The sequence below is a fragment of the Camelina sativa genome, chromosome 7 (assembly GCF_030686135.1).
Source record: "Camelina sativa cultivar CO46 ecotype springtype chromosome 7, ASM3068613v1".
NCBI lineage: Eukaryota > Viridiplantae > Streptophyta > Magnoliopsida > Brassicales > Brassicaceae > Camelina > Camelina sativa.
Window position 1 is genome coordinate 31,872,783 of NC_141886.1, and position 27,845 is coordinate 31,900,627.

The 27,845-nt window shown below is 35.1% G+C and overlaps 5 protein-coding genes and 2 pseudogenes across 10 annotated transcripts; 2 read left to right on the forward strand and 5 right to left on the reverse strand.

Annotated features, from left to right (window-relative positions):
- Positions 1–730: 730 nt before the first annotated feature.
- Positions 731–3,204, reverse strand: LOC104703514 (cytochrome P450 705A22-like; annotated as a pseudogene). Its single transcript, XR_015562602.1, has 3 exons — positions 3,070–3,204; positions 1,624–2,527; positions 731–1,542 (listed from the first exon to the last, which is right to left on the reverse strand). The product of XR_015562602.1 is annotated as a cytochrome P450 705A22-like (transcript).
- Positions 2,417–4,747, reverse strand: LOC104703513 (cytochrome P450 705A22-like). Of its 3 annotated transcripts, none has more exons than XM_010419540.3 (3): positions 3,778–4,692; positions 3,070–3,697; positions 2,417–2,527 (listed from the first exon to the last, which is right to left on the reverse strand). In XM_010419540.3, exons 1-3 carry the CDS (start codon positions 4,690–4,692, stop codon positions 2,523–2,525), a joined length of 1,548 nt encoding a protein of 515 aa, XP_010417842.2. In that variant the 3' UTR covers positions 2,417–2,522. The 3 variants fall into 3 exon arrangements, with proteins under 3 accessions (XP_010417842.2, XP_087316002.1, XP_019083601.2); XM_087459876.1 differs by lacking the exon at positions 2,417–2,527 and having other exon boundaries at positions 2,958–3,222; positions 3,296–3,697; XM_019228056.2 differs by lacking the exon at positions 2,417–2,527 and having other exon boundaries at positions 2,958–3,697; positions 3,778–4,747.
- A 311-nt stretch (positions 4,748–5,058) lies between these two features.
- Positions 5,059–7,007, reverse strand: LOC104703516 (cytochrome P450 705A5-like). Its single transcript, XM_010419541.3, has 2 exons — positions 5,966–7,007; positions 5,059–5,888 (listed from the first exon to the last, which is right to left on the reverse strand). Exons 1-2 carry the CDS (start codon positions 6,875–6,877, stop codon positions 5,232–5,234), a joined length of 1,569 nt encoding a protein of 522 aa, XP_010417843.1. The 5' UTR covers positions 6,878–7,007; the 3' UTR covers positions 5,059–5,231.
- Positions 7,008–8,352: 1,345 nt separating this feature from the next.
- On the reverse strand, positions 8,353–11,025 carry LOC104703517 (proteasome subunit alpha type-3-like). The gene is made up of 10 exons (XM_087459900.1): positions 10,721–11,025; positions 10,552–10,591; positions 10,170–10,253; positions 9,946–10,019; positions 9,661–9,747; positions 9,447–9,531; positions 9,315–9,361; positions 8,889–8,954; positions 8,678–8,768; positions 8,353–8,595 (listed from the first exon to the last, which is right to left on the reverse strand). The coding sequence occupies exons 1-10, from the start codon at positions 10,822–10,824 to the stop codon at positions 8,524–8,526; spliced, it is 750 nt and encodes a 249-aa protein (XP_087316026.1). The 5' UTR covers positions 10,825–11,025; the 3' UTR covers positions 8,353–8,523.
- Positions 11,026–12,545: 1,520 nt separating this feature from the next.
- On the forward strand, positions 12,546–14,762 carry LOC104703518 (calmodulin-2). Its single transcript, XM_010419543.3, has 3 exons — positions 12,546–12,746; positions 13,211–13,580; positions 14,514–14,762. Exons 1-3 carry the CDS (start codon positions 12,671–12,673, stop codon positions 14,611–14,613), a joined length of 546 nt encoding a protein of 181 aa, XP_010417845.2. The 5' UTR covers positions 12,546–12,670; the 3' UTR covers positions 14,614–14,762.
- Positions 14,763–16,157: 1,395 nt separating this feature from the next.
- Positions 16,158–17,007, forward strand: LOC104703519 (early nodulin-like protein 20; annotated as a pseudogene). The gene is made up of 2 exons (XR_015562609.1): positions 16,158–16,458; positions 16,552–17,007. The product of XR_015562609.1 is annotated as an early nodulin-like protein 20 (transcript).
- A 192-nt stretch (positions 17,008–17,199) lies between these two features.
- On the reverse strand, positions 17,200–23,534 carry LOC147941927 (protein argonaute 4). Of its 2 annotated transcripts, none has more exons than XM_087459901.1 (23): positions 23,159–23,534; positions 22,041–22,313; positions 21,613–21,818; positions 21,310–21,534; positions 21,089–21,225; positions 20,895–20,992; positions 20,651–20,748; positions 20,361–20,529; positions 20,155–20,271; positions 19,966–20,073; positions 19,814–19,876; positions 19,629–19,742; positions 19,367–19,532; positions 19,161–19,276; positions 18,939–19,076; positions 18,708–18,835; positions 18,556–18,621; positions 18,408–18,471; positions 18,188–18,299; positions 18,031–18,104; positions 17,847–17,941; positions 17,717–17,748; positions 17,200–17,620 (listed from the first exon to the last, which is right to left on the reverse strand). In XM_087459901.1, the coding sequence occupies exons 2-23, from the start codon at positions 22,308–22,310 to the stop codon at positions 17,445–17,447; spliced, it is 2,772 nt and encodes a 923-aa protein (XP_087316027.1). In that variant the 5' UTR covers positions 22,311–22,313; positions 23,159–23,534; the 3' UTR covers positions 17,200–17,444. The 2 variants fall into 2 exon arrangements, with proteins under 2 accessions (XP_087316027.1, XP_087316028.1); XM_087459902.1 differs by having other exon boundaries at positions 22,041–22,980; positions 23,038–23,168.
- Positions 23,535–27,845: the final 4,311 nt, after the last annotated feature.

A 27,845-nucleotide genomic window follows, 5' to 3' on the forward strand; every position in this document is an offset into this window, starting at 1 on the left:
GGGAAGAAGATTAGAAAAGTTAACATAAACAGGAAATTAAAAAAAATATATAGTAGTCTTCTTTTTATGGCAATTTATTTTCAAATTTCTTATCTGGAAAAAATCATTAAGAAAGAGAGAAAGAAAGAAAGAAAGTTATAAAGAGTTGTTAGATTTGTTATGTTTTTTTTTTTGACATCTAAAAAGGAAAAAAAAAAATCAAGGAATTAGATTTGTTATGTATTTCCATAAAAAGAAGCTCCAAGTTGGAGCCTCCGATCTAAGGTTGAGGACAAAAAAAATAGTTCTCAAAAGGTAATTTAAAAAGAAGAAGAAATTAAGTAAAAACAATATTTGTATGAATGTAAAATTATTTTCATAATAAAAAAAAAAAATTGTATTACAATAAGTGCAAGTGTGCAACTTAGAGAGTTTAGAGATTTGAGATCGAAATAGACTTTACATCAAGATGAACATCTAGATGCTACGGGTATGAAACCAGTGAGGAAGTCCTCTTCCATACTTTGTTGGTCCCTCGATTTCTCGTACATTTGTCGATGATACCGGTAAATTTGGAGTCAAGATAAATTAATAGTCAGGACTTTAATATAAACCATTTAGATTGTATCATAGATTGATAGATCTTAACCGGTATATCAAACTGCTAAACTAAAGGTTTAAATTATAGTCAGGACTTTAATATAAACCATTTAGATTGTAGGTTTGATAGTTGTAGATGCGAGAATTTAAATGACCAAAAGTAAGATACTCTTGTTTACACAGCATGAAGTGTACGAACTGTTAAAGTTTGACACAAAGGCGAAAGTGAAACAAGACCAACGGCAACGGTAATCAATAAACAGGAGAATAATATGTGTAACCATGAGATTAAGAAAAACAACAAAAAGTCAAGAACTAGGAATCTGCACAGTTGAAGTTAAAGGGAACATGGTTTCTTCGAGGAACAAGCGTGCACTTAAGAGGATGAGCCATGGTCAACGTTATTTTTCCGGCAGCTTCACCCATGTTGACCTTATCTCCTTTGATCTTCCAATCAAAGCATTGCACCATCACTCCAATCGCGGTTCCTACAGATACAAAAGCTAGATTTGCTCCAGGACAGCCTCTCCTCCCGCTACCGAAAGAAATGAACTTTAGGAGCTCTTCTTTTATCTCGTCCTTTTGGTTGGATCTTGAAGAATCAAGAAACCTCTCTGGTTTAAACTCCAGCGGATCTTCCCAGTTAGCAGGATCTCTCATTATGGCATAACCATTAACAATAAGTTTTGTCTTTTCCGGTATATAAAAGCCTCCGATCTCACACCCTTCTTGAAACGTCCTTACCAAAAGAGGAGCCGGAGGGTGCAATCTTATCCCTTCTTTAACGGTTGCTTGCAAGTAAGGGAGGTTCGGTAGATCCGTTTCTTGAATCAACCTTGTCTTCCCTACGACAGAATCAATCTCTTCTCTCAATTTCTCAAGAATGTAAGAGTTGTTCATGATCTCGCCCATGATCCACTGTATAGTGTACGTCGAAGAGTCAGTGGCTGCAATGAAAAGATCCTGCAATAGCATACGTCTCTTAGTCAAGGAAAATACAATGGTACGTGTTCGCTTGGGTTCTCAAATGAGGGGAACATTTACCACAAACAAGGACTTGATATGGTTCCTAGTGATCCTATACTCTGCGTTTTCGTCTCCACAAGCTTCCAACAAGACATCCATCATGTCAGAACCTTGATGATGCTCCTCTAGTACTGTCTCTTCGTATTCCACAAGAATATTTTCCAACACCTCGTCAAACTTGTGGGAAACATCCATTAATTCCTTTTCGAACAGTGAGATCCCTAGCTTCTTAAGCGGTTTGCGCAAGATGGCCGCCAAGAAAAGCTTCTTCGTCAAGGCATCTGACTTGGTCACCAAGCCTCTGATACACTCTGCTTCACCGTCCTCCTCTGAGCAAATTCTCCCCATAATTATCTTGCAGATGCTGTTGTTAACTAGCTTCATAACTTCCTCGACAATGTCAACACTCTCCTTCTGCATCGCCTTATCTAATAGGTTTAAGTAAAACCTCTCTAACTCTTTTGCACGGACGCCTTGTGATCTTTCGAGTGCTTGGTGACGACAAGCTTCTTCATGAACTTCCAGTGATCTCCGTAAGGGGCTGTGAAGATGCCGAGAGAACTGAAGATGAGAAACCCCTCGTTCATAGGGAAGTTGCGAGAGGAAACGTTTACGTCTTGCGACCTAAAGATCTCATAAGCTATTGAGGAAGAAGAAACGAGCACTATGGGAACATTGAAGACACGGAGATAAAACAGAGGTCCATACTTGGAGGAGAGTTTCTGTAAAGATTTGTGGATTTGAAGAGAGAGGAAAAGGTGAAGATGGCCAATGATCGGTAGAGATGGAGGGCTCGGAGGCAATCTGAAGCCAACCTTTGGTTTCTTGAAGAAGAGAGAGTAACAACAGAGTAATGAAAGGAGGATTATGGTGAAACAGTTTAGGAAGTCAACGCTCATTATTGCTCCCATTGTTGCTCAAACTGAAAAGGAAATGAGATGAAACAGAGTACTGTTTATCGAGAAACAGAGTACTGATATATTATAATATGACAATGCTTAAAGTCTTTGTTTTTAAAGAAGAACGTGGAATAACAGACAGATGGAATCTTTTCTTTTGAATAATAGTATAGATAGTAATCAACTCATTAATTAAAAGTTTTGTAGTCTCCCTTCCAAAATGACTAGACATATATTTATTTAGAATATCGGAAAATAGGTCGGAAACGGATTATTTGAATAACTCCAATTAATAGGACATGAAATTTTGGACAAAATGATGAATTCGGATAGCTAAATTCATTATCTAAACTTTCAAAGTTTGAATAATAGCCAACTTTGAAACCGGTATTTTGGGAAATTCGAATACTTTTTAACAAAATAAAAAAACAGAAGAAAGTCAAGAACTTAAGAAGCTTCAAGAGAAAGATTTTGATTATAGTAAAACCAAAAAAAAAAAAGAGAAAGATTGTTTTATATACAAAGGTTCGAGGAACAAGAGTGCACTTAAGAGGATTCTACATACTTGAAGTTAAAGGGATTAAGGTTCGAGGAACAAGAGTGCACTTAAGAGGATGAGCCATGCTCAATGTCATTGCTCCGGCGGCCTCATTCATGTTGACTTTATCTCCTTTAATTTTCAAATCAAAGCATTGCACCATCACTCCGATCGCGGTTCCTACAAAGACATAACCTAGATTAGCTCCTGGACAGCCTCTTCTTCCGCTCCCGAAAGGAATGAATTTTAGGACCTCGTCTCTTATCTCGTCCTTTTTGCTTGATCTTGAAGAAGTTAGAAACCTCTCTGGCTTAAACTCTTGAGGATCGTCCCAGTATTCAGGATCTCTCATCATGGCATAACCATTAACAAGAAGAGTTGTCTTCTCCGGTATACAAAACTCTCCAATCATACACCTTTCTTCAAACGTCCTTAGAACAAAGGGGACTGGCGGATGCAATCTTAGCCCTTCTTTCACGATCGCTTGTAAGTAAGGGAGGTTCGGCAGATCAGTTTCTTGAATCAACCTTGTTTTCCCTACAACAGAATCAATTTCTTCCCTCAATCTCTTAAGAATGTAGGAATTGTTGATAATCTCGGCCATGATCCATTGTATACTGTGCGTCGAGGTGTCAGTGCCTGCTACGAAAAGATCCTGCAGCATTAGCAAACACTTCTTAGTCAAAACAAACCAGTGGTGTTAGCTTAACTTGTCAAAAAGAGAAGAACATTTACCACAAACAAGGACTTGATATGGTCTCTAGTGATTTTATAGTCTGCGTTTTCGTCTCTACAAGCTTCCAACAGCTTATCCATCATGTCAGTATCTTGTTGATGCTCCTGATCTAATTTCTCTTTATTTTCCACGAGAATTTTCTCTAACACCTCGTCAAACTTGCTCGAAACATCCGTTAACTCCTTTTTGAACAGTGAAATCCCAATTTTCTTAAGCGGTTTGCGCAAGATGGCCGCCAAGAAAAGCTTCTTCCCCAAGGAATCTGTCTTTTTCACCAAGCCTCTGACTCTCTCTGCTTCACTGTTCTCCCTTGAACAACTCCTCCCCATAATCATGTGGCATATGCTATTGTTGACTAGCTTCATAGCTTCTTCAGAAATCTCAACGCTCTCCTTCTTCATCGCCGTATCGAGTAGATTTGAGTAAAACCGCTCTACCTCTTTTGCACGGACTCCTTGTGACCTCTCGAGTGCTTGAGGTCCGAGGAGCTTGCTGGTGATGAGCTTCTTCATAAACTTAAAGTAATCTCCGTAAGGTGTTGTCACGATGCCGAGGGAACTGAAGACGAGAGACCCCTCGTTAGTAGGGAGATTGCGAGAGGAAACGTTTACGTCTTGAGATCTAAAGATCTCATAAGCTACTGAGGCGGAAGAAACGAGCACTATGGGGACATTGAAGACACGAAGATAAAGTAGAGGTCCATACTTGGAGGAAAGTTTCTGTAAAGATTTGTGGATTAGAAGAGAGAGGAAAAGGTGAAGATGGCCAATGATTGGTAGAGATGGAGGGCTCGGAGGAAATTTGAAGTCATTCTTTGGTTTCTTAAAGAAGAGAGAGTAACAACAGAGGAATGAAAGGAGGCTGATGAGGATTATGATGAAACAGTTTTGATAGTCAACGTTCATTACTCCCATTGTTGTTCAAAGTGAAAAGAAAAGAAGATAGAGAACTCGTTTATCAAGAATCCATGAATACAAACAAAAAAAATAGATAATCCATGAATATAATATATGATCATGCTTTACAAATTACCTAAAGAAAAATGATTTAATTTTGGAAGAACGTGGAATACAGACAGATGGAATCTTTTCTTCTAAATGGAACAAATTAAGAAGTTCAAATCATTAATTTATAACTTTGCAAAACTTGTCTATCTTTCAAAATGACAAGACGTGTTCATTTCGAAGGTCGGAGAGTTATCATATCTATTTAAATTGAAACAGAATTATAAAAAATTCGATGGATACGGCTTGTTGTTCTGAAATGAGCATGCCTAAAAATGACCACTGAATACGTCTATTAGTATTTGAATATGATTTGGAAATATTCAGTTATCTTACATTACGACAAAGATAAATGAAAGAAGGAAATTATGAACCATACCAAACCAGATGTAAACAATAAACCATAGAAGATGTCTAACCATGAGATTAAGATAAACAACAAAAGAAAGTCAAGAGATGGGACTTTGCATACTTGAAGTTAAAGGGACTGGGGTTGGGTTTCGAGGAACAAGAGTGCACTTAAGAGGATGAGCCATGGTCAAGGCTATTTTTCCAGCAGACTCATTCATGTTGATCTTATCACCTTTGATCTTCCAATCAAAGCATTGCACCATCACTCCAATCGCGGTTCCTACAGAGACATAAGCAAGATTTGCTCCAGGACAGCCTCTTCTTCCGCTCCCGAAAGGAATGTACTTAAGGACTTCGTCTCTTATCTCATCTTTTTGGCTTGATCTTGAAGAAGCTAGAAACCTCTCAGGCTTAAATTCTTGAGGATATTCCCAGTACTCGGGATCTCTCATCATAGCATAAGCATTTACAATAAGTGTTGTCTTCTCCGGTACATAAAAGCCTCCAATCTTACACCTTTCTTGAAATGTCCTTACCACAAGAGGGATGGGTGGGTGCAATCTTAGCCCTTCTTTGACCGTCGCTTGCAAATAAGGGAGGTTCGGTAGATCAGTTTCTTGAATCAACCTTGTTTTCCCTACAACGGAATCAATTTCTTCTCTCAGTCTCTCAAGAATGTAGGAGTTGTTGACGATCTCGGCCATGATCCATTGTATAGTGTGCGTGGAGGTGTCAGTGCCTGCAATAAAAAGATCCTACGGTAGGAAATATTTCTTAGTCAAGACAAACCAATCGTGTTCGCATAAGTACACATAACAGATGAACATTTTACCACAAAGAAAGACTTGATATGGTCTCTAGTGATTTTATACTCTGCGTTTTCAACTCCATAAGCTTCCAACAGCTCATCCATCATGCCACTACCTTGTTGATGCTCCTCTAGTTTCTCTTTGTTTTCCAAAAGAATCTCCTCTAACACCTCGTCAAACTTGCCCGAAACATCCATTAACTCCTTTTTGCACAGTGAGATCCCAATCTTCTTAAGCGGTTTGGGCAAGATGGCTGCCAAGAAAAGCTTCTTCGCCAAAGCATCTGACTTGGTCACCAAGCCTCTGACTCTCTCTGCTTCACCGTTCTCCTCCGAACAACTCCTCCCCATAATCATCTTGCAGATGGTGTTGTTAATTAGCTTCATAGCTTCCTCGGCTATCTCAACGCTCTCCTTCTTCATCGCCTTATCTAATAAGGCTAAGTAAAATCGCTCTAACTCCTCTGCACGGACACTTAGTGACCTCTTGAGTGCTTGAGGCCCAAGGAGCTTAGTGACGATGAGCTTCTTCATGGACTTCCAGTATTCTCCGTAAGGTGCGTTAACATAGCCTAAGGATCCGAAGAAGAGAGACCCTTCGTGCATAGGGAAGTTGCGAGTGGAAACGTTAACATCTTGTGCCCCAAAGATCTCATAGGCTATTGATGGAGAGGAGACGAGAACAATGGGGACACTAAAGACGCGAAGATAGAGGAGAGGTCCATACTTGGAAGAGAGTTTCTGGAAGGACTTGTGGGCTAGAAGAGAGAGGAGATGGTGAAGATGGCCAATGATCGGTAGAGACGGAGGGCTAGGAGGCAGATTATAGTCAACCTTTATTTTCTTGAAGAAGAGAAGGTAAAAGAAGATTGAGAAGAGGCATAGGAGGATCAAGATAAAGCAGTTTTGAACATCAATGCTTACAATTGCTTCCATTGCTGCTCAAAGTTTTAAGGTGGATGAAACATAGTGAATATTCATTGATGAAGAATATATAATGAATGATTTTGCTTTATTTATTACCGAAATAAAATGCTTCTTTTGTGGAAGTACGTCAAACAATGAAACTTTGGATCTCGTATTTTCTTATATCAATCAATTTAGAGGTTCTGTACCACAGTAATGAGCAAATTACTACTTTAATAACATAGTCAAACGAATCCATGAGTACAATCTGATAATGCTTTACGTATAATCTAAATTACATTATTAGTTTTTGGGAGAACGTGGAATAACAGACATATGGAATCTTTTCTATTATGTAATATATAGATAGTAATCAATTCAGATGTTTTTTATTACATTCGTGTTCAAATCATACATGTTCATTTTGAATCTATGCATATGTATATGATTAGAAGGGAAATACAATAAAATATTACTAAACTAAGTTTTGTTCTAAAAGTACCACACCACTAATTATCAAATATACACTATTACAATTTTTTTACTCAAGGTGCAAGGGCACATGGTCCTTTTTTTTTGTTTAAAAAATTCTTTAGAAAAGGGTCCTAATTGTAAAAAAAATTATAAAAAAGGGTCCATATTTACTTTGCATTTCTATCTAAAATTTGAGCACAAGGTCCAGCATAATTTTGAGACGGCCCTGGTTGTGAATGAAATACATATGAATATCTTGCAATATAGATTCTTGCATTTGCTTTTGTAGCACTTTGTTCTTTAGGGAACATTTGTCTACAAATTCTGATTATACGCAGGTCAAAGACAGCCAAAAGCTATGAAATCTAGAAACATTTGTTGTAAAGTTCTTACTGTTCCAACAGGTTACTCCATCAGTCATTAAATCAGAATCATCAATTCCATCAACTATGAAAACTTACTTGATCCTATTAAGTTTCATTGTGAAGTTAATTAGAATTTGCTTTGGGCAAGTTAAATTGAGCAAAATCTTCGTGGTGGAAAAACGGTTAAAATCAATATAGACTATTTACTATATACTACCATGCATTTATCAATCTGAACCAATTAAAAATTCAAATTCCAAATATAAATCTTCTGGAATTGCCAATTTCTATGTATCTTTAAAACGGTGTTGATTAACCATTTCATGTGCTGAGTCAAATGTGTGGCTATCACATGGTAACTGGACAGAGTAAAACAACATCGTTTTGCTCGGGTGTTTTTCGGCTCTTATATGGCAAACCATGTCGTTTACTATTGGGGTTAAAATTAAAATTAAGAGTTTGTGTTATGGTCATTCCATTGTGTTGCTGGCGGCAACAGTTAACTATGGGCTATGGCTACTCAGATGATTTCCCGCAAGATATGCAGGTTTTGCATTGCTTTTGTTTCAGATTAAATGAAGCACGCATAACTTTGATTCCCTTTATTCTTGTTCTGGCCTGCTTCCTACGATGCCAGCTCCGATGAATGTTAATTCAAGAACACAATTATCAAATGAACCTACTGAAGGAGTTATCGTAGCAACTGTTGACAGCAATAAGATTAAAGACTCGGTTCATGAGAAACTGCAACAACTGACCCTCCAGACAAAATTCAATTCAGAGTACATACGAAACACCAGCATTAAGACAGATCTAAATTCACGACAATCCTCAGTTTTAGTCAGCATCCATCTCCTCGAGCGCAATTTTAGCTGCTGTCTTCGCTTCTTCCAGAAGATCATCAGGGACCTACGATGAGTCCATTTTATGGTTTATGAACATTTCTTTAAATCAAACATCAATAAGGAAGCATTTATAAGATTTTTTTTACCTTCTGATGCTCTCGTTTTGACTCCTCGCATATCCAACTCATCTCCAGTTCAAAGGCCTTGTCCTTGGCTTCATCGTGTAGCTTGTAGATGCTGCACATGAAAAGTCACATTAGATCTTGCTATAAAATGAACCTGGTAATAAAAGCACATGAGAACCACAAGAGTTTACTAATGAAAACGTGTACATGAGAGAAGCAAAGCAGTACTCACATTTTCGCCACCTCGATAACGCCTTCTTTGCATGTCATCTCAGATAAATTCAATTTCTCAATTTCCCTGCAAGGAATCCTCTGATCCATCAGAACAATTGTATACCCTTGCCGTTTTGATAACTATATCTATAACCCTTTAGTTGAAACAAATTCCACACAGGTCAAAGGCGGCCAAAAGCTATACAATCCAGAAACAACTGTCATAAGGTTCTTATACTTCATACATTCATGGAGAATCATCAGTTTTATCGAGCATGGAAGCTCACCTTATCCTTCAAATTAAAATTATCACTTCCTCTAATTAATTATAAAGTTAATTAGCATTTCCTTTGGAAAAGTTAAATTGATCAATCCTAGTGGTACTACATATACCCTTCCTAGAAAATACTGGGATAAAACCAAAAACATTCACACTGTAGCTTACGTTTTGGCAGCTTGCTTTCCTTTGCCAATTGCCGCACCAAAATATCTCTGCAGGAAAAGAATCCATATGATGACAGATAAAAATGACGTAAACTTTAAAACTTAAAACAGATATCTACGAGTAGAAACTTACATATGATATGCCTGATGGTTCAATCATGTACAGTTGAGGTCCATCTCTATCATAACCTCCAAGAATGACTCCACAGCCAAAAGGCCTTAAAATAAAAAAAATATCATCTTCTTATAATTCATTCAAGTAGGAGAATATGCTTAGACAACTAATAGAGAGTTCACAAAAAAAATCATTTTCTTATAATTCATTCAAGTAGATGAACTGGACAAACCTGAGCCACCAATAGAGAGTACACAAATGTACATAACTTGCAACACGCTCAGAAAGTTCCTTCACAGGTACAGCGTCGCCATAAACACTAAATTATCACAAGTGAAAGCAGAGTTGGTTACACAGTTATGCAAAGCTATGCAGGAAGAAAGGCGAACATACACATTGACATCTTATCCCCATAAATTTTGAAATTTAACTAAGAGAAACATCCCCTTGAGATAAGCTGAGCTATAGCATTAAAACAGTTCTTTCATAGTAAAATCTAAGATGTTTTCATTGATACCTCTCATAGCTTCTTGCTTCAGATTTGGCCCGGGCAACAATTTGCCTACCATCAGCTGCAAGCCCAGCAACAGCCTGACATGACAGAACAGAAGTAGAATTCCTCATAATAATGAAAAAAAAAAAAACAATATACTAACACACTAAACACAGTGATAAATACATATGTCCATAGCAGAAACTAATTTCCTATAGTATAGAAGAAAAAGGAAAAACAAAACATACCATGCCAGCATGACGATGAACAGAATGGATTCTCCTGTTTGAACCTGGTAGCATCATCTTTGACGCAATAAGTTTCTCCACACCCTAAAACCAAAAACCCCCCAAAAGATAAAAACACTTAGCAAGACCATTCCTTTTATCAAAAAAAATATTTACAAAACCCAAAACTAACAACAGATTCTCAAATGGACTGTCAAGTATGTCGTCTTCAATCAATATAATTCCAAGGATTTTATGTCAAAATTAAAGCTATAGAATCTGACAACATACTTCATTGGAAACTGAAACATCATCGAAATTGAATTACAAAATACGAGCAAGAGAGACCAAAACCACTATAACGCTTCACAGAAGAAAGTAGCAAAAGAGAGAAGAAACAAACCATTACAATCCCGTCTTTGCATTTGATTCCAACAACAGTCCTGCGGAGAAAGAAAAAAAAAACCCCTAATTCGTGAAGGAGGGGATTCTCCATAACCAAAAAAAATTCAAAAGCTAAATCCGATCTAGTCAACGGAGAAATCGAAGAAGAAGATGGAGAAGTAACTAACCCACTGTTGTCAACAGCTTTAGCGGCGTACTCGATCTGGAAAACACGGCCATCGGGAGAGAAAGTGGTGACGGAGAGATCGTATCCAGTTCCAATGCTACTCATCTTTCTCGATCTTTTTTTTTTTGCTCTTGAGTCTTTTCTGATTTCTCCTTCTTCTTCTTCTTCTTCTTCTTCTTCGAGTGATTTTAAGCAGAGATCGGAGAATGGGGTTTTCTTTGTTCTCAAGCCAGCGAACCCGAAGCTTTTGGAGCTCCGATTCTGGGCTTTTTGGATATTTTAACGACTCGGGTCGGATACTCGGGCGGGTCGATTCAGCTTACTAACAGGCTTTACTTATATTTATGATTTGGCCCAGTAAACTTTTTTTTAAGAGTACCATGGGCTTTACTTATTTTAATGAAAAACATCCGTCCATTTAAAAACTCTTCAACGACAGTTTCAGTGCAAACAAATCTACAAATATCGATTGATTTATTTTCTATTCCTCAAGTAAACACAAACTTTTAAGTAAATATATCTACTAAAAATTCACACAAAGATTCGTTGCTATAAAAGATTCGAGTATTGACTGTCATGAAATCCATACTTTTACATTTTAGTTTATTAAAGTGTATGTATATCTTTTTTGGACGTAAGAAAATGAATCTTTTGTTTAGAACTAGCATCATTAACGTTTATGCAGTCGACTGTATATTTACATGAACAACTAATATAACTAAATATCACATATTAGGTTGCACTAAGTGCAAAGCTTCTGATATTATCGATGTGATTTGTTTTGCCGTGCAAATAATACTATAACAAATAAAGTTTTGAAAGCATAACACTTTGCATTTCGTTTGAGTGAATTCTTTAACTACATCAAGTTTATGTAGCATAAATGATCATTTCGTTAAAAATTATGTGTAGACACCGGATTCGTTGCTTTAAATTTTTTGAATAAACATATGTTACTTTTTATTAACCGATTTACCTAGTACATATTTTCTAAATCCATATAAACTTTTACCCAATTTGATACTACATAACACAACTTATGATCATAATTTAGAAATGGAAGATATTATCTTATTATTCTACCACTTCGTTGCGTTCTCTATAAATAAATTGAATTTAACATTCTCCAAATGTTGGATATCCTAGTACTTGAAATGAGATATCATTGTTTTCATTAAATTGTTGACAAATGGTGCTGGTGTTAACCATATTCAAAAATTACCTTTAGATAGTTGAATCTTGAGACTAAGAAATCTCTCTAAGATAGTTTCTAACTCCACATTTAGCACCGTTCTAACCCTCGGTAACGATCTCATCCGCATTCAAAACATATTTTCATATTTATTTTACTTTATGGGGTCAAATATTTGGTATCTACGTTTAGTTTTATTTTAGTTTTTGACTTTATATTTCTAAATAAAAAGAAACATAATTAGTGTATTTAATTAAGGTTTGATTTTAGTTTAACAAATTATTACTAAATTTTATTTCACAAACATATACAAATGGTTCAAAAATTCAAACCGAAGATTAAAATTCACTAATATACATTTTTTTATATTACTAAACAGTGATCGCAGATCCTGCTTTACTTCTATTTCGTTGTGGATAATACGAATGTTTTGTCGGCAAAACAACAATACATACTACACCATCATACTTTATTTTTTTCGTACATTGGAATAAATACATCACTTGTATCTTAAACAAAGGTGGATGACAAAAAAAAAAGCATATAAAGGCCCAGTGGAAGAATATAACAAAAAGAATCAGATTCGAAATTGCTCTAATTGGGCTTAATGGGCTTTTCTCTTTCCTTTTTCATCAGCTTTATAATTCACACAACACCTCTCCTTCATCTCTCTAATTACAACAACACACACGCCCCAACGTTTGCTTCCTTCGTCTCTCTCATTTTTCTCATCGTTGGCCTTAAACAAGAGAACAAAAAATGGCAGATCAGCTCACCGATGATCAGATCTCTGAGTTCAAGGAAGCTTTTAGCCTATTCGACAAAGACGGAGATGGTTCCTTCTCTCTCTCTCTCTCTCTCTCTCTCTCTCTCTCTCTCTCAGATCTTTCCTCTTTTGGATAATGGTGTTTTGAATTTACTTAGTCATGGGCTTAACGAATTTGATACTTTTTCGTTGTTTCATCATTAGACTCTGTGGATGTCACATAATGCTTCGATTTGGCTTCGGTGTTTTGAATTTACAATTGCAATTGGATCTATCTCGATGATAATAATCTCATACTGAATCGAGTTTTAGTTTTCCAGATTTTGCTGCTTCATATAGTAATGAGAATTGACTCAAATCTTTAGAATCAACCGATGTTTAGAGGCGCTAATTGAGTAATAAATTTGAAGATTTTGGTGATTAATTGGTTCAGTCATTATTATTAGTTACAGTGTAATTTGAAGATTTGTTTTGTGTTTAAATTAGTAAGCCTGATTTGAGAGAAACGTGTGTGTGTGTGTGTGTTTGATTAGGTTGTATCACGACGAAAGAGCTAGGGACAGTGATGAGATCACTAGGACAAAACCCAACAGAAGCAGAGCTACAAGATATGATTAACGAAGTTGATGCTGATGGTAACGGAACCATAGACTTCCCTGAGTTTCTCAACCTTATGGCTAGGAAGATGAAAGACACTGACTCTGAGGAAGAGCTCAAAGAAGCTTTCAGGGTTTTCGATAAGGACCAGAACGGTTTCATCTCCGCTGCTGAGTTGAGACATGTTATGACTAACCTTGGTGAGAAGCTTACTGATGAGGAAGTCGATGAGATGATCAAAGAAGCTGATGTTGATGGAGATGGTCAGATCAATTATGAAGAGTTTGTCAAAGTTATGATGGCAAAGTGAGGACTACTTATCTATAATTCTCTCTCTATCTGATTTTTTCTTCTTTTTTGTTTTTTTTTTTTGGCTTTCTTTTGAATTTGACTGTTCATTATTTTGCATTCGTTTCACTATTTCATGTTATGAACTGTTTCGTGACTTTTGGCTTATTTATTTGTTTGGAAAAGATTTAAAAATGTAATTTCTGTTTTTTTTTTTTGTGAAGTACCATTGTTTGTGATGGTCATTTGGAAAGCTATCTCTTGATATGATTTACTTTTTATTTTTTTGGTCAAAACTTATTGTGTGTGGTTAAATTTGTGAAAAATGTCGGATTAAACGAATTATATATTCTTTCAATCGGTAAATTCTAAAATGATAGTTTCAAAAGTTTAGGTGGTTGGAATTTACATTATATTAATATCTTTGTTTAAAAACTAATTTTTTATAGTGAATGTTGGCACCAAGTCAAATTCATATCAGTTTTTTATACTATACGGGTTCACATATATGTTTAAAGAACATAAATAAAATGTTAGACACAGAATAAGTTTACCGATTGAAAAAAATTAGAAAAACAAGAAAAGGGGTAAAAAAAAAAAACAGAACTTCCATTTCATTTTTTTCTTTCAAATTTCCAGCTTCAATTTTCAGGTTTATAAATGACTTTTTCTTTTTCTTTTTCTTGATTCAATCGATTTTAGCATTTTATCCGAATAGAAAAAATAGTAGTTGGACGTTATTGTATAATTATAAAGGTAGATATGTTTAGGGGAATAAAATCAAAGATGGATGGTAAGCAGCAAAAGGCCAGATAGATGAAATGAGAATCTTTAAACCTTTAATCATGACTGAAACATTTATTTTCTTCCTTTTCTGATTATTTAAATATTATTGAATATCTCTTAATACCTAATTATTTTCTTTAAAATGTGTGTTCTAATTTTAATTAGGAGAAGAGGGAAGAGGGTTATGACAACAAAGCGTAGTGGCAATTCTGCTGACTCCAAAGAAAAGAACGGTCGCCGGAAAAGCCAGTGCTGTATTCTCTGAGCTCCGTCCATTTCTTCTCATTATGTATTATTATTATTATTATACGCTTGTGCTTTTGTGTGTAAAAAATAAGAGATTTGTACCTCACACATCTATAAAAAGGATTTTAAATGTAATCTCTAATTTGAATATATTAAATATTTACTACATTTGTTATGATTTCAAAACAAAATCAGTTTGTTTTTTTTTAGGAGATAACTGTTGTTAATTGATACTTGGGCGGTATAACTATCCTAATTTCTTGATTTAGGTATTTCCTATCCATCACAATGTGGGCATATATATATATGATCTAACTTTTGTGAGATGATAAATATAACTAAATGAATACAAAATACATTTTTAGGAAGTATCCTAAGCTATATTATATATATATATATATATATATATATATATAGTAATATGGGGTTCCCCTCCTATACGAGACGACAATATATCCCCTTGATAGTAAGGCAAAATAACAAGATAGAAACAGGGCATATCCAAAGTAATTGTAGTATAGTTCTCCGAGCGAGCTTGAGCTTGGGCAATGAGTACCTCGCAAGCATGAGGGAATAGAGAGCACGTAGGCGATCTTGGAGAGTTTGGTCCACCACTTCTAACGCTTGTTTTATAACTCTTGGGGTTCTCTCTTTGTCTATCAATGTTTTCAAAAATACTATGCCAAGAGATTTGTGGTTCGTCCCTTAAGTTTCCTCAATCTCATTGGTCATTCCTCTCGTTGACTCTCTCATCCGTGTCTTTTCACTTTGCATGAACATTTTTGTTTGCATTATCAAATCAATCAATGCAAAGTCTGCATGATATATCTTAGGATTATTTAATCAAGTTAACTTTAATTTGATTACGAATACAATACTAACTGTATTGAAACACTTAATTTGTGTTACTTCTTAGTAATCAATTTTTTTTAAAAAAACATTAAACACTTCTACCAATTTGAATTTAACATGGCACCACCAAAATCGCAAAGATATGTTTTTCCATCGTGTATATTAAATCGGTTGCTAAGTAAGTACTTTCGTCAAATACTGTATAATGCAACTAATCAGTCCCTTTCTCAATAATATTTTTACTCCATTTATCTAGGACAAAATAGAAATCATATGGATAAGAAGACACAAAAAAAAAGGAAAAAGAGATGTGTGAAAAAGGTTCATCATGCATATATACATGAAGTGAAGCTTTAGAGTTCATGCAAAACACTTCACAACTACATTTTGTTCAATATACATATTTAATTAGTAAATTCCCTTCTTAACACATAAAATACATCTAGCGGTATATTTAATTTAACATGGCATTAATATCCAAAGATAGGAATAGAATCCATTGCTTTTTGATAATTTTCCTTCTATGCAAGTAATCCTTTCCTTTCTCTACAATATTTATCATTCCACATAGTTCATTATCAGACAAAGCTCCAATCTTGAGGGACAAAATGGAATAGTTTCTTTAAACGGGCCAGTAAGTTAGAGGATTAAAAAAATAAAAATAAATAAGCGTTATAGAAAGATAGAAAAATAAGAAGCAAAAAAGTGGTTCGAAAAAATATCATGCATATACAATGAAGTTGAAGCATTACGATTCATGCAAAATTTTATGCTCAGCCGCTATAAATATATCTTCAAGAAAACAATATAAACAATAGAGTGAATAACAACAAAAAAAAGAAGATGGGGAAACAATTATGGGCATTAATATATGTAACAGTGGTGATATTAATCATAGTAGAAGTGGAATCAAGTCTTCACAGAGTAGGCGGTGGAAGATACAGTTGGAACTCCGACGTTAACTACTCTGATTGGGCCAACCACCAACGTTTCTACTCCGGCGATTGGCTTTGTCAGTAAAATTTCTTTCTTTATTCTTTCTTTGCCACTTTCTTGTTTATTGTTTATCCCTTTCAACTAAAACATGTTTTCCTAAAACTGTTAGATTTCGGGTTCAATCGAACGCGTCATAGCATTCTCCAAGTAAACAAGAGTAACTACGAGCAATGCGTCAGACAAAGATTTCATATTCAATATTACCCGTGGAGGAAGAGATGTCTTTCAACTCCTAGAACCAAAGCCATACTACTTCATTTGTGGTAGAGGTTATTGCCTTAAAGGTATGAAACTTGCCATCAACGTCCTCCCTCAACCACCACCATCAGCTCCTCTCACTCCCACCTCAACCGCCTTTACTCTCATACCTTTACACGCTTTCACCGCAGCCATTCTCACTTTCGTCTTTAAAGCTTTAATACTTTGACTATGCATATGTCGTTTCTTTCCTGAGTTTGGTTTAATGTGTATGAACAATTGAAACAAAAGTGTCACTTTCTCAAACTTAAGAAAGTTTTCACTTCAATAAGCAGCAACGTTATATACTTGGTATCATTTGTTTGTTCGTTTGGAACTAGTAACACAAAAGGGTCCATTTCATATATCTAAGATTCACTACAAAAACTTGTCAACTCTAAGCTTTGAGTAGGCTTTGTTGTTTGTTTTGGACCTTTGGGTTTCATTTTAATGTATGATCACTACAAAAGGCTTTGCTTTTAACTAGGTTATGTCGTTTGTTTTGAACGCAAGAGCTATCTAGACAAAAGGGTCACTTCCTGAACTTAGATATTCACTACAATTAAGTTTTTTTTTCAGACAACCACCGAATAGTTAAAAGGGGTAAAAACATTTAAACCCAGCAGGCAAAAAAGGCTGGCGATAATAGTAACAAAAAACATACCAAGCCTTAGCGTTTGATGCCTTTAACGCTTAAACCGAGAGGTCCTAAGATAAAAGTCGATTAACTACTACTTAATTACTGAGCCAAGTAGGCCTGGTCATTTAACAGAAGAACATGGAGTTGGCAACATTGTCTTTGAGTTTTGGGAGCTGTGCAACAGAAATTGGTCCTGGAGCTGTGATGCCACCATGGCTTGATGATGTCTCAGACTGATCTTCAAACTTCATGAACGTCCCAAGCTGAGCAGCTGCCAAGTGAGCATAGCAGATCGGAGCAACTGCACAAAAATGTAAAATGTCAGTTTTTCAAAGAACAAATGGAGACATTATAGCAACGAACAAAAGAAACAAGTTGTATATGGTAGGTAATTTACCAACAGAAATGGCAGAGGTGCTTCTTTGGTACCTGGAATTTTGCCAAAGAAAGAAATCAGATCATTTTTGTGATTATTACTATCAAAGTTACCACAAATTAAGTAATGAAGATCGAGTGAGACTACATACACATAGGAGAGCGAGTGGACAAGTTCCTGAAGTTCATCAGGTGAAAACCCAATCTCATCATACAGGACATGGTAGTGCGTTGGACGAGTAGTTCCCTAATTAAAAACATAAAGAGTGTTAAATCGATTAACACTAGTAGCAATCAACAAATGAAGTTTTAAGAGTTGATTTATATGATACTTACAATCATTCCAGCGTGCGCACAGAGGTAGAAATCATTGTTCTTTGGATGGCATATTTTGTTGTCAATGATTGTTCCTGCGGAATAACCAAAACCACGATGAGATTGAGATCATCAATGAGTCCACAAAAGAGGTTATAATGAAAGATTTATCAATCACCTGGGGGGACATTATCAGGGCTCGAAGACTGGAAGAATTTGGTATGATGATTCTTTTGAGCCACCAACAAGAGGAATTTAGGGTTCCAATTCTCATCCAGGAACTTGCAAGCCTGAGGAAAGAGAGATGCAATGAAGTACCAACCGAAATGCAATTAAGTACTAAAAGAGTACAAGAAAATTACAGTAAGAAAATTTAATCTTTTGACTATTTCAACTACCTGAATGATCTGATCAAGTTCGATATTGAGAACCTGATTGAACTGCGATTCACTCACACCATCCCTAGAAGCATTAAAAGAACCGCTCTGAGAAAATAAAGAACGGGAAAATGAAGAGACAAAAGCTCAAATGTAACAAAGAAATTACCTGAATATTATGATATGCTCTGGCTTTCTCTTATTCGAGCTGGTGTAGAAATCTACCAACAACTCCCTGCAATCAACAAACAAAGTTACATAAATACTTGAATAAGAATTCATGCAAGACTCAACATAAGCCACATCAGTATAAGTGCGCACTTGATAATGCCATCGTCTGCAGTTCCGTTAATCTTGACAAGGGACTCAATCATCTCAGCCTTAGAAGGCTGAGTCCGAACAGATGCTCTATACTTCGAGACTAGTGGCCACTCCCTCGAACTCACCACCTAAGTAAACCATTACAAAAGAGAACTATAGATCAGTCTTGAAAAGATAGGCGAATACAAAAGCAAACGATATATAAAACACAGTTGAGAGTAAACATATTACAGCAGCAATGGACGGGACATCAGACTGTCCAGGAGATCCATGTGAAACATCCATCCCAAGGATAATGGTTGGAACCTTGGAAATCACAGTGAACGCAGGTGTTCGCTCTACGCTTAACATTGAGTTTAGGCCTCCAAGCTGTAGTTATATGTTATCAGAGATTGCACACAAGAAGCAAATAAACCATTTCGAAAAGAGAAAAAACAAAAAGAGACATATTACCTTTGCGTTAATCTTCAAAAGTAAATTTGTAAGATACTGATCATTAGGTTGCCGTGTGGGAGCCATGCATTGAGTAACAATGCCAAACTCAGTTAAGTTTTTCTTCTTCCATGGGCCTGATGAGGAATTCAAAGTTTTTATCCAAGGAAACTTACATTATAAAAAACAAAAAAGATATTTAAAGACTGGATTAAAGCGCTACTAACCATAGAGATCACAGTTCTTTTTCTCGGGGAGCACACATAGTATGAATTGTGGGACACCAGGGAGTTTAGACTGGATGTCCTTAAACATGTTCTCAACACGATTAAGAGGAGGAGCACGGCGAAATTGATTACCCTCCTCAAAGACTTGAAAGGGATGAGCAATATCCTGAGACAAAATACAAAAAGAAGCAGTTAGCATCGATAATGTTGAATGTTGATGATGATCAAGAATACATAAAACAGAAGAGAAATTACTACTTACAATGCCTTTTGATCCTCCAATTTTGATCAGATCGTCAACAACTTGACGTACATTACAGCGTGCAGAGAAATTGACAACAACCCATCGTTCAATTTTGGTGGGCTCTACAAATTGCTGCACAACAAAGGTAATCAGACTATCTGAACAGGTAAAAACACACAAAGAAAGGCAGAGAGAAACAGCACCTTGTTATTAAAATTCCACCGCCCATTCCTGGGAAAGGTTTCAGATCCACATCCCATTTTCAGCTGTCAGTCCAAGAAAAGTAGAGAAAATTAACTGTATGAAAAAGATTGATAACAATTTATCAACTCAACAGTAATCAATTGTACCATACCTTGGGAGCTGGAAGAACACGACCCTCCACCTGAGTAAAGTTGGAGCTGATCGAAATGCCACAGGAACGCAGAAGAGGTTCAGCATCATAGTTGCTAACTTTCAGAGCCTGAAATCATGAAACCAAAAGTATATAAGTTCCAATTCACTGACAAAACAGAACAGATATGAAGCAGTCAGGATACTTTACTTTGGACAGAACGGCCATCCTCTCTTGGGGTTTCTGTCTGGACTTCTCAACAAGGGCAGATCTTTGAAATGTGTTGAGTGCTTTTGTGTACCTCTGAAGTGGAATCAAGGCGCAGAGCTGCAAAAATTCCACCATATAACATACGTTAGCATGAATTCCAAAAACAATTAATACCATGAGAAGGTTGATAAGTAAAAGTGGCAAACCTCAAGAGGAATGTAAGTCGGTCGCTTTGGCTTCCCAACATTGATGCACGGCAGATCCGCAGAATATTGCAAATCAATATGCCTTGTGTCGCGGAAGTAGTCAGCAACTGTCACTTCGGTAGTCTCGAACTCCCCATTTTCATTTGGGTTCCGTTTCTTTAGTTCAAACCTAGATAATGTAAACTAGCAAACTTCAGAGAACCATTTATCTTTTAAAGGGATCTCAATGTCAGAATGTAAAACAGAAACAAATGCATCTCACTACAAAGTCAAATTAGTGAATATCTTACATCTGTTCACTGCAATTTTTTTCACTCAAGCCGGTGATCCTGAATTCTTGGTTTGAGGGGCTGACCTTAATCCTTAAATTCTTAAGCGTTCTTTTAGCCTGTTGAAAACATGTTAAAATGTTTCAAGCTAAGCAAAAAGGTAGGAATATGTTTCGACCATGAAGTTGCCACATATGTTTCGACCATGAAGTTGCCACATATGTTTCGACCATGAAGTTGCCACATATTATAACAAGTCAGTTACCTTAGACCAGTCAATCGAATATGGATCCCTCGCATTTTGGTTAGCAATTAGGAAATCCACCACTGGGCCAGGCTTGATAATCATGGTGGTTGTAACATCTGGCATAAAAACAAAACATAAACTATTAGACACTAAATCATTGCTACAAAAGACAGAATCAAACACCAACATCAAGTACAAGTGAAATTACGTACCCATGTTGAGTGACATGCCACTCTGCGTTGTTCTGAAGCTGGAGTGAAATCCCCTACATCCTAAGATGTTACCACCAACTTGTTCACAGTTATTTGGATCATTGTGAAAAAAGGACTGTCGAACAAGCAAGCAACCTCTGCAGATTATACCAAAGTTATTACTTATTAGAAAGACAAAAAAATATATGAAATTAAAAAGAATCTAAACACTTGTCACTTACTGTCTAGCAGCATGTTGCCTCAATATGATATCAAGAACCCGTATTGCCTCCTGGGAGTTCTCTGACTCTTGTCCACGCATTGCATTAGCAAGAGCTTGTAGAGGAATTTTGGCCGCATAGCTGATTTCCACTTTGAAGTTTTTGGACCGGTTAGGCCTACGCAGTCTTTTCCTATCACCATCACTAGGACTTTCATTCCCATTGGGGCTTCCATTTCCGTTAGTCCTGCTCATAAAATCCTCAATAAGAACCAAAACTAAAGCACATAACCAATGTGATAACTATAGTCAGATGATGTTGTACCTTGCAACAGATACTTCCTCAAGGACCACAGAGAAATCCATCTTGTTACTAGGCAAAGCTCCATATGTAAACAGCGTCTTCTCACCGTCATAAGCAAACTCTTTACCATCTAGATCGGAATGGTACGTCTCATGCACCTTGTCAAGGATTTTTCTTCCAACACCCTTTGCTTCAACAGGACGACCATCATCATAGAAAAGAGCCACCTGTACAAACCCACAAATAATCCCATTAGTCTGACATCATTTAGAACCAAGTAACAGAATAAGCAAACATAACAGTAATGAAGAACATACTCACTGTAGTGATGGAAATCAATCTATCCTTCTAGTTTAATAGGTTCAATTTACTTGTTATTTTGCCCTTATTTATGTTTACGCTAAATAATCCCATTAACTAAAAATGTACTTGACAGTTTCAAAACTTACACTGTAGTGGAAGAAATGGCCCTGAAGATTAGCAACGTCGACTCTGAAATGGTTAGTCAACAATGGAATCTTTTGGCCCCTTGTTCCAATGCCTTTACGAGCCATAGGTACTCGCAAGTTCTTCTTCTCAGCAAGTTCGGTTTTAACACGAACTGGTTCCACATTTGGAGGTATAACTGGTGGCGGAGGGGGTAATGCATCAGTAACCCCACTCCCGTTAGCTCCATTTGCTGATTCAAGATCAGCTCCGTTACCATTTGTTGAATCCATCTCCTGAACAAAGAAACAACACAAAAGAAAAGGTTTAGATCTCACAACATTTATGAATAAAATACACAATCCAAGCAAAAATTTCAACACACAAGCTTCTCTTGTCAAAAAACCAAACAAACACACATGCAAAAGTGGCTACATTTGTGAAAGTTTGCAACTTTCGTCTATAAAAAACCCAAAGAGAAGGAAAGTCTTTGACTAAAACCAAAAAAGCCCCAATTTTTGTTGTCGGATGTAAAAGACACATGCAAGTGTAAGCAAACATGTCTAACACGAAAAACGTCAGCTTTTATCCTACATACTGAAACAAATAAGCGTCAGCCATGTGAAAGTTCATAGCTTTATTCATAACAAAACCCCCAAAAGGTGACATCTTTGAAACAAAACCTCAACAAAAATCTCACCTTTAGAACAAAAATCTCAACTTTAGAACAAAAAAAAAACCCACAAAATCAAAGAGAGGAAGCAGTATATGCAAGAAAAATCCGAACTTTAGAACAAAAAATCTCAACTTTAGAACAAAAAAAGGCCACAAAATCAAAGAGAATAAGCGGTATATGCAAGAAAAACCCAAACTTTTTGAGACTTAAACTCTAAATTCAACGAAAACCCCCATAAGAACACTGCATGCGAAGCATTCAACCTCTGAGAGTAAAAAAAAACCCAACTTTTTTAGTGGGTTTGTAAAAAAAACTCCCAAAGTTAGGTTTTTGAAATAAAAAACACACAGAAACAGCACAAAAAGGTACAAACCCAGAGATTAAAGAAGCCACATTCCTAAGAAACCCAAAACATAAACCCTACAGTAGAATCAAACAAAAAGAAAACCCTAGAATCATCATCACCTTTGAGTGTATCGACGAAAGAAACAAAGACGGAAACCCTAGCCGAAACAAGAGAAGATCTTTTTTTTTTCCTTTTCTTTCAATTTCTCTCTCTCTTTTTTGCTTTTTTATTCTTTCAAGATTTTGCTCCGAGCTGAAAGGGAAAAAAAATTGTTCAGTGACAGTAGCATAAATTGAGGATTCTTCGCCTTCAGTTATGTTCCTCTACAACGCGGTTCCATAGTAAGTAAACCCATTCTTACGATCTTGACCGTTCGTTAGTATGACTTTTTGTTGATTGACTTAATTTTGTGTCCCGCTAGGTTATTTTGAGATTTTTAATTGAATTGTGTTTAGTGGGGGTAGACAAACCTTCTGTTTTCCTAATAGCGAATGTGCGCATTAATTGACACGTACTTGTTTGGATTTAACAACTGTGTTACTACTATACTATTAAAATTGTAACAGTTTTATTATACATGTTAGTATATCATTCTAAAGTCTCTAAACCATGTAACTGCTTATTTTATGGTTGATCCTCACTGGAATCCATTTTAATTATTGGACTAGAAAGGTTTCTATTTTAATTTTGAGATTCTCTTCCGCAATTAAAAAAGTATCTAAAGACTAAACTGGTGAATGGAGAGATTAGGTGGATTCAATTAATAATATACTATAATTGGAGATGATTCTTAATTTGTGGTTAAGGATTTAAAAGGATAACGAGGGCTTTGTTTCTTTTTTTCTTTATTGTATAATCTATACTACATTTTGAGAAATTATATAATATTGTTAGTTCGTTTGTGTTTGACATGTATAGTTTGTGTTGACATTAGGAGCTTACATAAGCCAGCTGGAGGAAGAAGGCCAGATTAGAAAGAAGAAAAAAGAGACTATTTTTTATATTCCACACATTGGCAAGCTAGCTAGGGTAAAGATAGATGCAATAGCATTCTAGGAACCATAACTAACATGATATTGAGACATTTGAAGCATAGAAGATTAGGAGGTGCTTGGTTTTACAGATTGCCTATGTTCAAAACCAAAGAAAATCAAAATGTTAAGTATACGATTTCTAAGCAAGCCATCTCACAAGTAATTTCGATGATGTTTTTGCTATAAACAATAATGTAAAAGTTTCTGTTACAAATAATAAACGGTTTCAATTGGTAACATCATTTAAAGGAGGCGGTTAATTGTGTTTTAGCAGTTGTAGAGAAAACGATTAGAAAACATGGCTGAATTAAAGTGAGAATTTAAATAATAGTTATGATTAGCAACAAGCGGTTGAATTAGTAAATAAACTATTATAGAAAATAACATAAAATATAAAATCATTTCAAAACAAAATATTTTCTATTTTCATAAATTCCGAGAATTATAAATATGAATACTATTACAACTTTTAGTTAAAAATTACAAAAAAAATCCAACAATCTCGTTTGCAAACGAAACCGCCTTGTTTTTGGGTGGTTGCAAAGTTTGTTTAGGTTTATGTATAAAAAATTATTATCAAACAAAAAGTACGTTATTTATTTATTTTAAGTATTTAATTTTTAAAACGGAAACACAAGCTTCCAAAACAGAATCGTAAGCTTCCAACGAGTTTTCAAAGTGGATTCTTTAGAAACGACAAGAAAGCAATATTCCGACAGCTTCTGATTCTAAGGGAAGTGAACCTCCCATAAAGCTTTTGTGCTTCTTAGATGAAAACATATCCTCTTCGACCAACCAATCATGTTATCCTCTCTTTTTTTGAAAAAAGTCACGACTTTTATTTGGTCTTTTTTTTTCATTTTGTTGTGTTAGTTTTATAATATCCAACATTCAAGTGTTAAACGTTAATTATGTTATTTATTTATTCTAAGTATTTAATTTTTAAAATGTAAACACAAGCTTCCAAAACATAATTGTAAGCTTCCAACGAGTTTTCGAAGTGGATTTTTTGGAATCGCTAAGAAAACAATATTCTGAGAGCTTCCGACTCTGAGGGAAGTGAACCTCCCATAAAGTGTTTGTGCTTCTTAGATGAAAACATATCCTCGTCGACCAACCAACCATGTTATCCTCATCTTTTTATTTTTTTGGAAAAACATTCTTCACACTTTTTTTTTTGTCTTTTTCATTTTTTGTGGTAGTTTTATAATCTCCAACATCAAGTGTTAGACGCTCAATTAAATTATGAAAACAAGTTATTCTTGAAAATTACCCTAAAAGCAATATTAAAACAAAAATAGTGTCAAAACCCTATTAGAATTAAAAAATATATAATAATAACAATTTGAAAAGTCCATTTTAATACTCTGAAAAATATCTTTCATGGTTATGTATTTTTATAAAGTTGCATCTATAAATTTAAATTTTAAAGTTTTGTCTTTTCACCATATTTTGGTTGCATTTGTTCATCACAATTTTTCATTCTAATATGTTTGTCTTTTACAGAATATTGTTTATAATATAATTTCATGTCTTTTGATTCTATATAATTGTCTTACATAACTTCCAAACTATTTGTTCTTTGACAGCATTTTTTTTGTTTTATAATGAACCAAATGGTTTAAATTCAATATCCAATGTTATTCTATACTCTAATTACAGTTGTGTCTATTTATCGTATCTCTTCGTAAAATATATATATATATATATATGTATATATATATATATATTTATAGAATGTTATGTTTTCTTACTATAACTTTTATTGCTACATTTTCACTCAAAGTTAAATATATTTTATATTTATAACTATTTTATTGATACATTTTCTTGCTATAACTTTTATTGATACATTTTGACTCAAGGTTAAATATATTTTGTATTTACAACTATTTTTTTATGCGTGTACTCATTATAAATATTTGTTCGATATTTTCATTAATTGTAACATCCCGACTGTCACCTCTTAGTGGCTTCATGTCCACTATCAGTCTATGTGTCCACCTCTTTTACTTTTAGTGGGTCTCACGTCCACTTCCGGCTCGTGAGTTTACCCATATACGATGGCTGGTTTATTACGTCAAAGAGGTTTTAAAGACTTGTTTACCGATCCTACAAATCACCACATGATATTTTCATGTATTTTATCTTCACTCGCACAGTTCCAACAGTCACTTCCGTGAAACTATTCCAGCATAAACATGATTAACTATGGAGTTCTCTCATGAAATTTGACCCAAAAGATAAGTTCATTTTAATGACATAGATGGCCAAATCAATTCTTTTAAACCTCTCCGCAAAGCGGGATGTCACAATTCACCTCCACTAACAGATCGCAACGTCTTTGTTGCGCACCAAGACTGTCACTCTTGACAGTATGAGCCCACTCAACTCCACACTCGTCTGGGTTCAGTTTTGATACCATTTATAACGCCCCGACCGTCACCTATTAGTGGACTCCATGTCCACTTCCAGTCCATTGGCTCACCTCTCTTAGTGGGTCTCACGTCCACTTCCAGCCCGTGAGCCCACCCATATCCGACGACCGGTTTGCTACGTTCAAGAGGCTTTAAAGACTTGTTTACCGGTCTTTACAAATCATCACATGATATATGCCTGTGTTTTGTCCTCACTCCCACAATTCCTACAATCACTTTCCGAAATGTCACTCATCTTAAAACTACTATAACATAAGGACGCTTAACTTTAGAGTTCTTTTAGGACCTTTAACATAAAAGATAAGTGCACTTTGGTGATATAGGTAGTAAAATCAATTCTTTTAAACCTCTCCGCAAATCGGGGTGTCACCCTAATGATCACACCTTTTCATCATAATTTTTTCCTGATTATATCAATCTCAATAATGCTTCTAAAAGTTGCATCTCTTTGTCATAATTTTTCATAAAATATCTTATATATATTCCTTTTAAAATATTTTTTTGTAAGGTTTGTACAAAAAATTAAATATATATATATAGATATTTTCTTTTAAGATTTTCTTGATTCATTATAATTTTCATTGAATATATTTTAATTTAGTGTTGCATCTTTTCACCACAATATATTTGGTTACAATCATTTTTTCATAACTTCTGATGTTGGTGGTCATGTTTTTAGTTACTAAGAGCATACTTATTGCACATACCACCGCTTGAGGTGTCAAGAAAAATAATTAATAATTTTTTATTGAATTAAATTATTTTATTATTTTTTAATTTATACAACCAATCATATGAAAACATGTGGCAGATTCAGTGTCTATAAGAATCTGGACAGAGACACTAGTGTTTCTTCTCTCCACCTTTTTGTCATTTTTTTATTTTATTTTTTGTTCTCATCCTTGGTCGAGTATGTGCAATAATCTTGCTCTAACAGTTATACGTGGTCAATGTTTATGTAACTTTAAGTCTTTAACCCTACTTATTTTTCTTTTCTTTAAATAATTTTAATTATATTGTTAGCCTATACTTTCAAACTCTTTGCTAATGCATCAATCTAATTAGATAGATTACACTAATTTTTCATAAATAACACTAAAATAAGTTTTTTTGAAACATATCATTTTTTTCCAAAAATACCATAAAATTAAATTAAAATTTTAATATTAAAACTAAATCTTAAATCTTTAACACTAAATTCTACCCCTAAAAACTGTACTATACATTTAAAATTGTCAATCCAAACCTAAAAAAAAAAGTTCATCCTTAAAATCAATATTTTTGTGTTTGTGGTATTTTTAGAAAAAAACAATTTTTATAATATTTTTTGAAAC

Bases quoted from the DNA above. Each gene is read 5' to 3' on its own strand.
- LOC104703517 (XM_087459900.1), bottom strand. From the start codon at position 10,824: ATGAGTAGCATTGGAACTGGATACGATCTCTCCGTCACCACTTTCTCT. The intron at 8,769-8,888 runs GTGAGTACTGCT...TTTCATGTGCAG, and splicing joins GTTATCGAGGTGGCGAAAAT to CATCTACAAGCTACACGATG. The intron at 8,596-8,677 runs GTAAAAAAAATC...GACTCATCGTAG, and splicing joins CAAAACGAGAGCATCAGAAG to GTCCCTGATGATCTTCTGGA.
- LOC104703516 (XM_010419541.3), bottom strand. From the start codon at position 6,877: ATGGAAGCAATTGTAAGCATTGATGTTCAAAACTGCTTTATCTTGATC. The intron at 5,889-5,965 runs GTAAAATGTTCA...TTCCTACCGTAG, and splicing joins ATATCAAGTCTTTCTTTGTG to GATCTTTTTATTGCAGGCAC.
- LOC104703518 (XM_010419543.3), top strand. From the start codon at position 12,671: ATGGCAGATCAGCTCACCGATGATCAGATCTCTGAGTTCAAGGAAGCT. The intron at 12,747-13,210 runs GTTCCTTCTCTC...GTGTTTGATTAG, and splicing joins ATTCGACAAAGACGGAGATG to GTTGTATCACGACGAAAGAG. The intron at 13,581-14,513 runs GTGAGGACTACT...AATTTTAATTAG, and splicing joins GTCAAAGTTATGATGGCAAA to GAGAAGAGGGAAGAGGGTTA.
- LOC104703513 (XM_019228056.2), bottom strand. From the start codon at position 4,692: ATGGGAGTAATGAACGTTGACTATCAAAACTGTTTCATCATAATCCTC. The intron at 3,698-3,777 runs GTAAATGTTCTT...CTAATGCTGCAG, and splicing joins ATATCAAGTCCTTGTTTGTG to GATCTTTTCGTAGCAGGCAC.
- LOC147941927 (XM_087459901.1), bottom strand. From the start codon at position 22,310: ATGGATTCAACAAATGGTAACGGAGCTGATCTTGAATCAGCAAATGGA. The intron at 21,226-21,309 runs GTAAGTGACAAG...TATAATCTGCAG, and splicing joins AGGCAACATGCTGCTAGACA to AGGTTGCTTGCTTGTTCGAC. The intron at 17,749-17,846 runs GTATGTAGTCTC...GCAAAATTCCAG, and splicing joins GTCCACTCGCTCTCCTATGT to GTACCAAAGAAGCACCTCTG.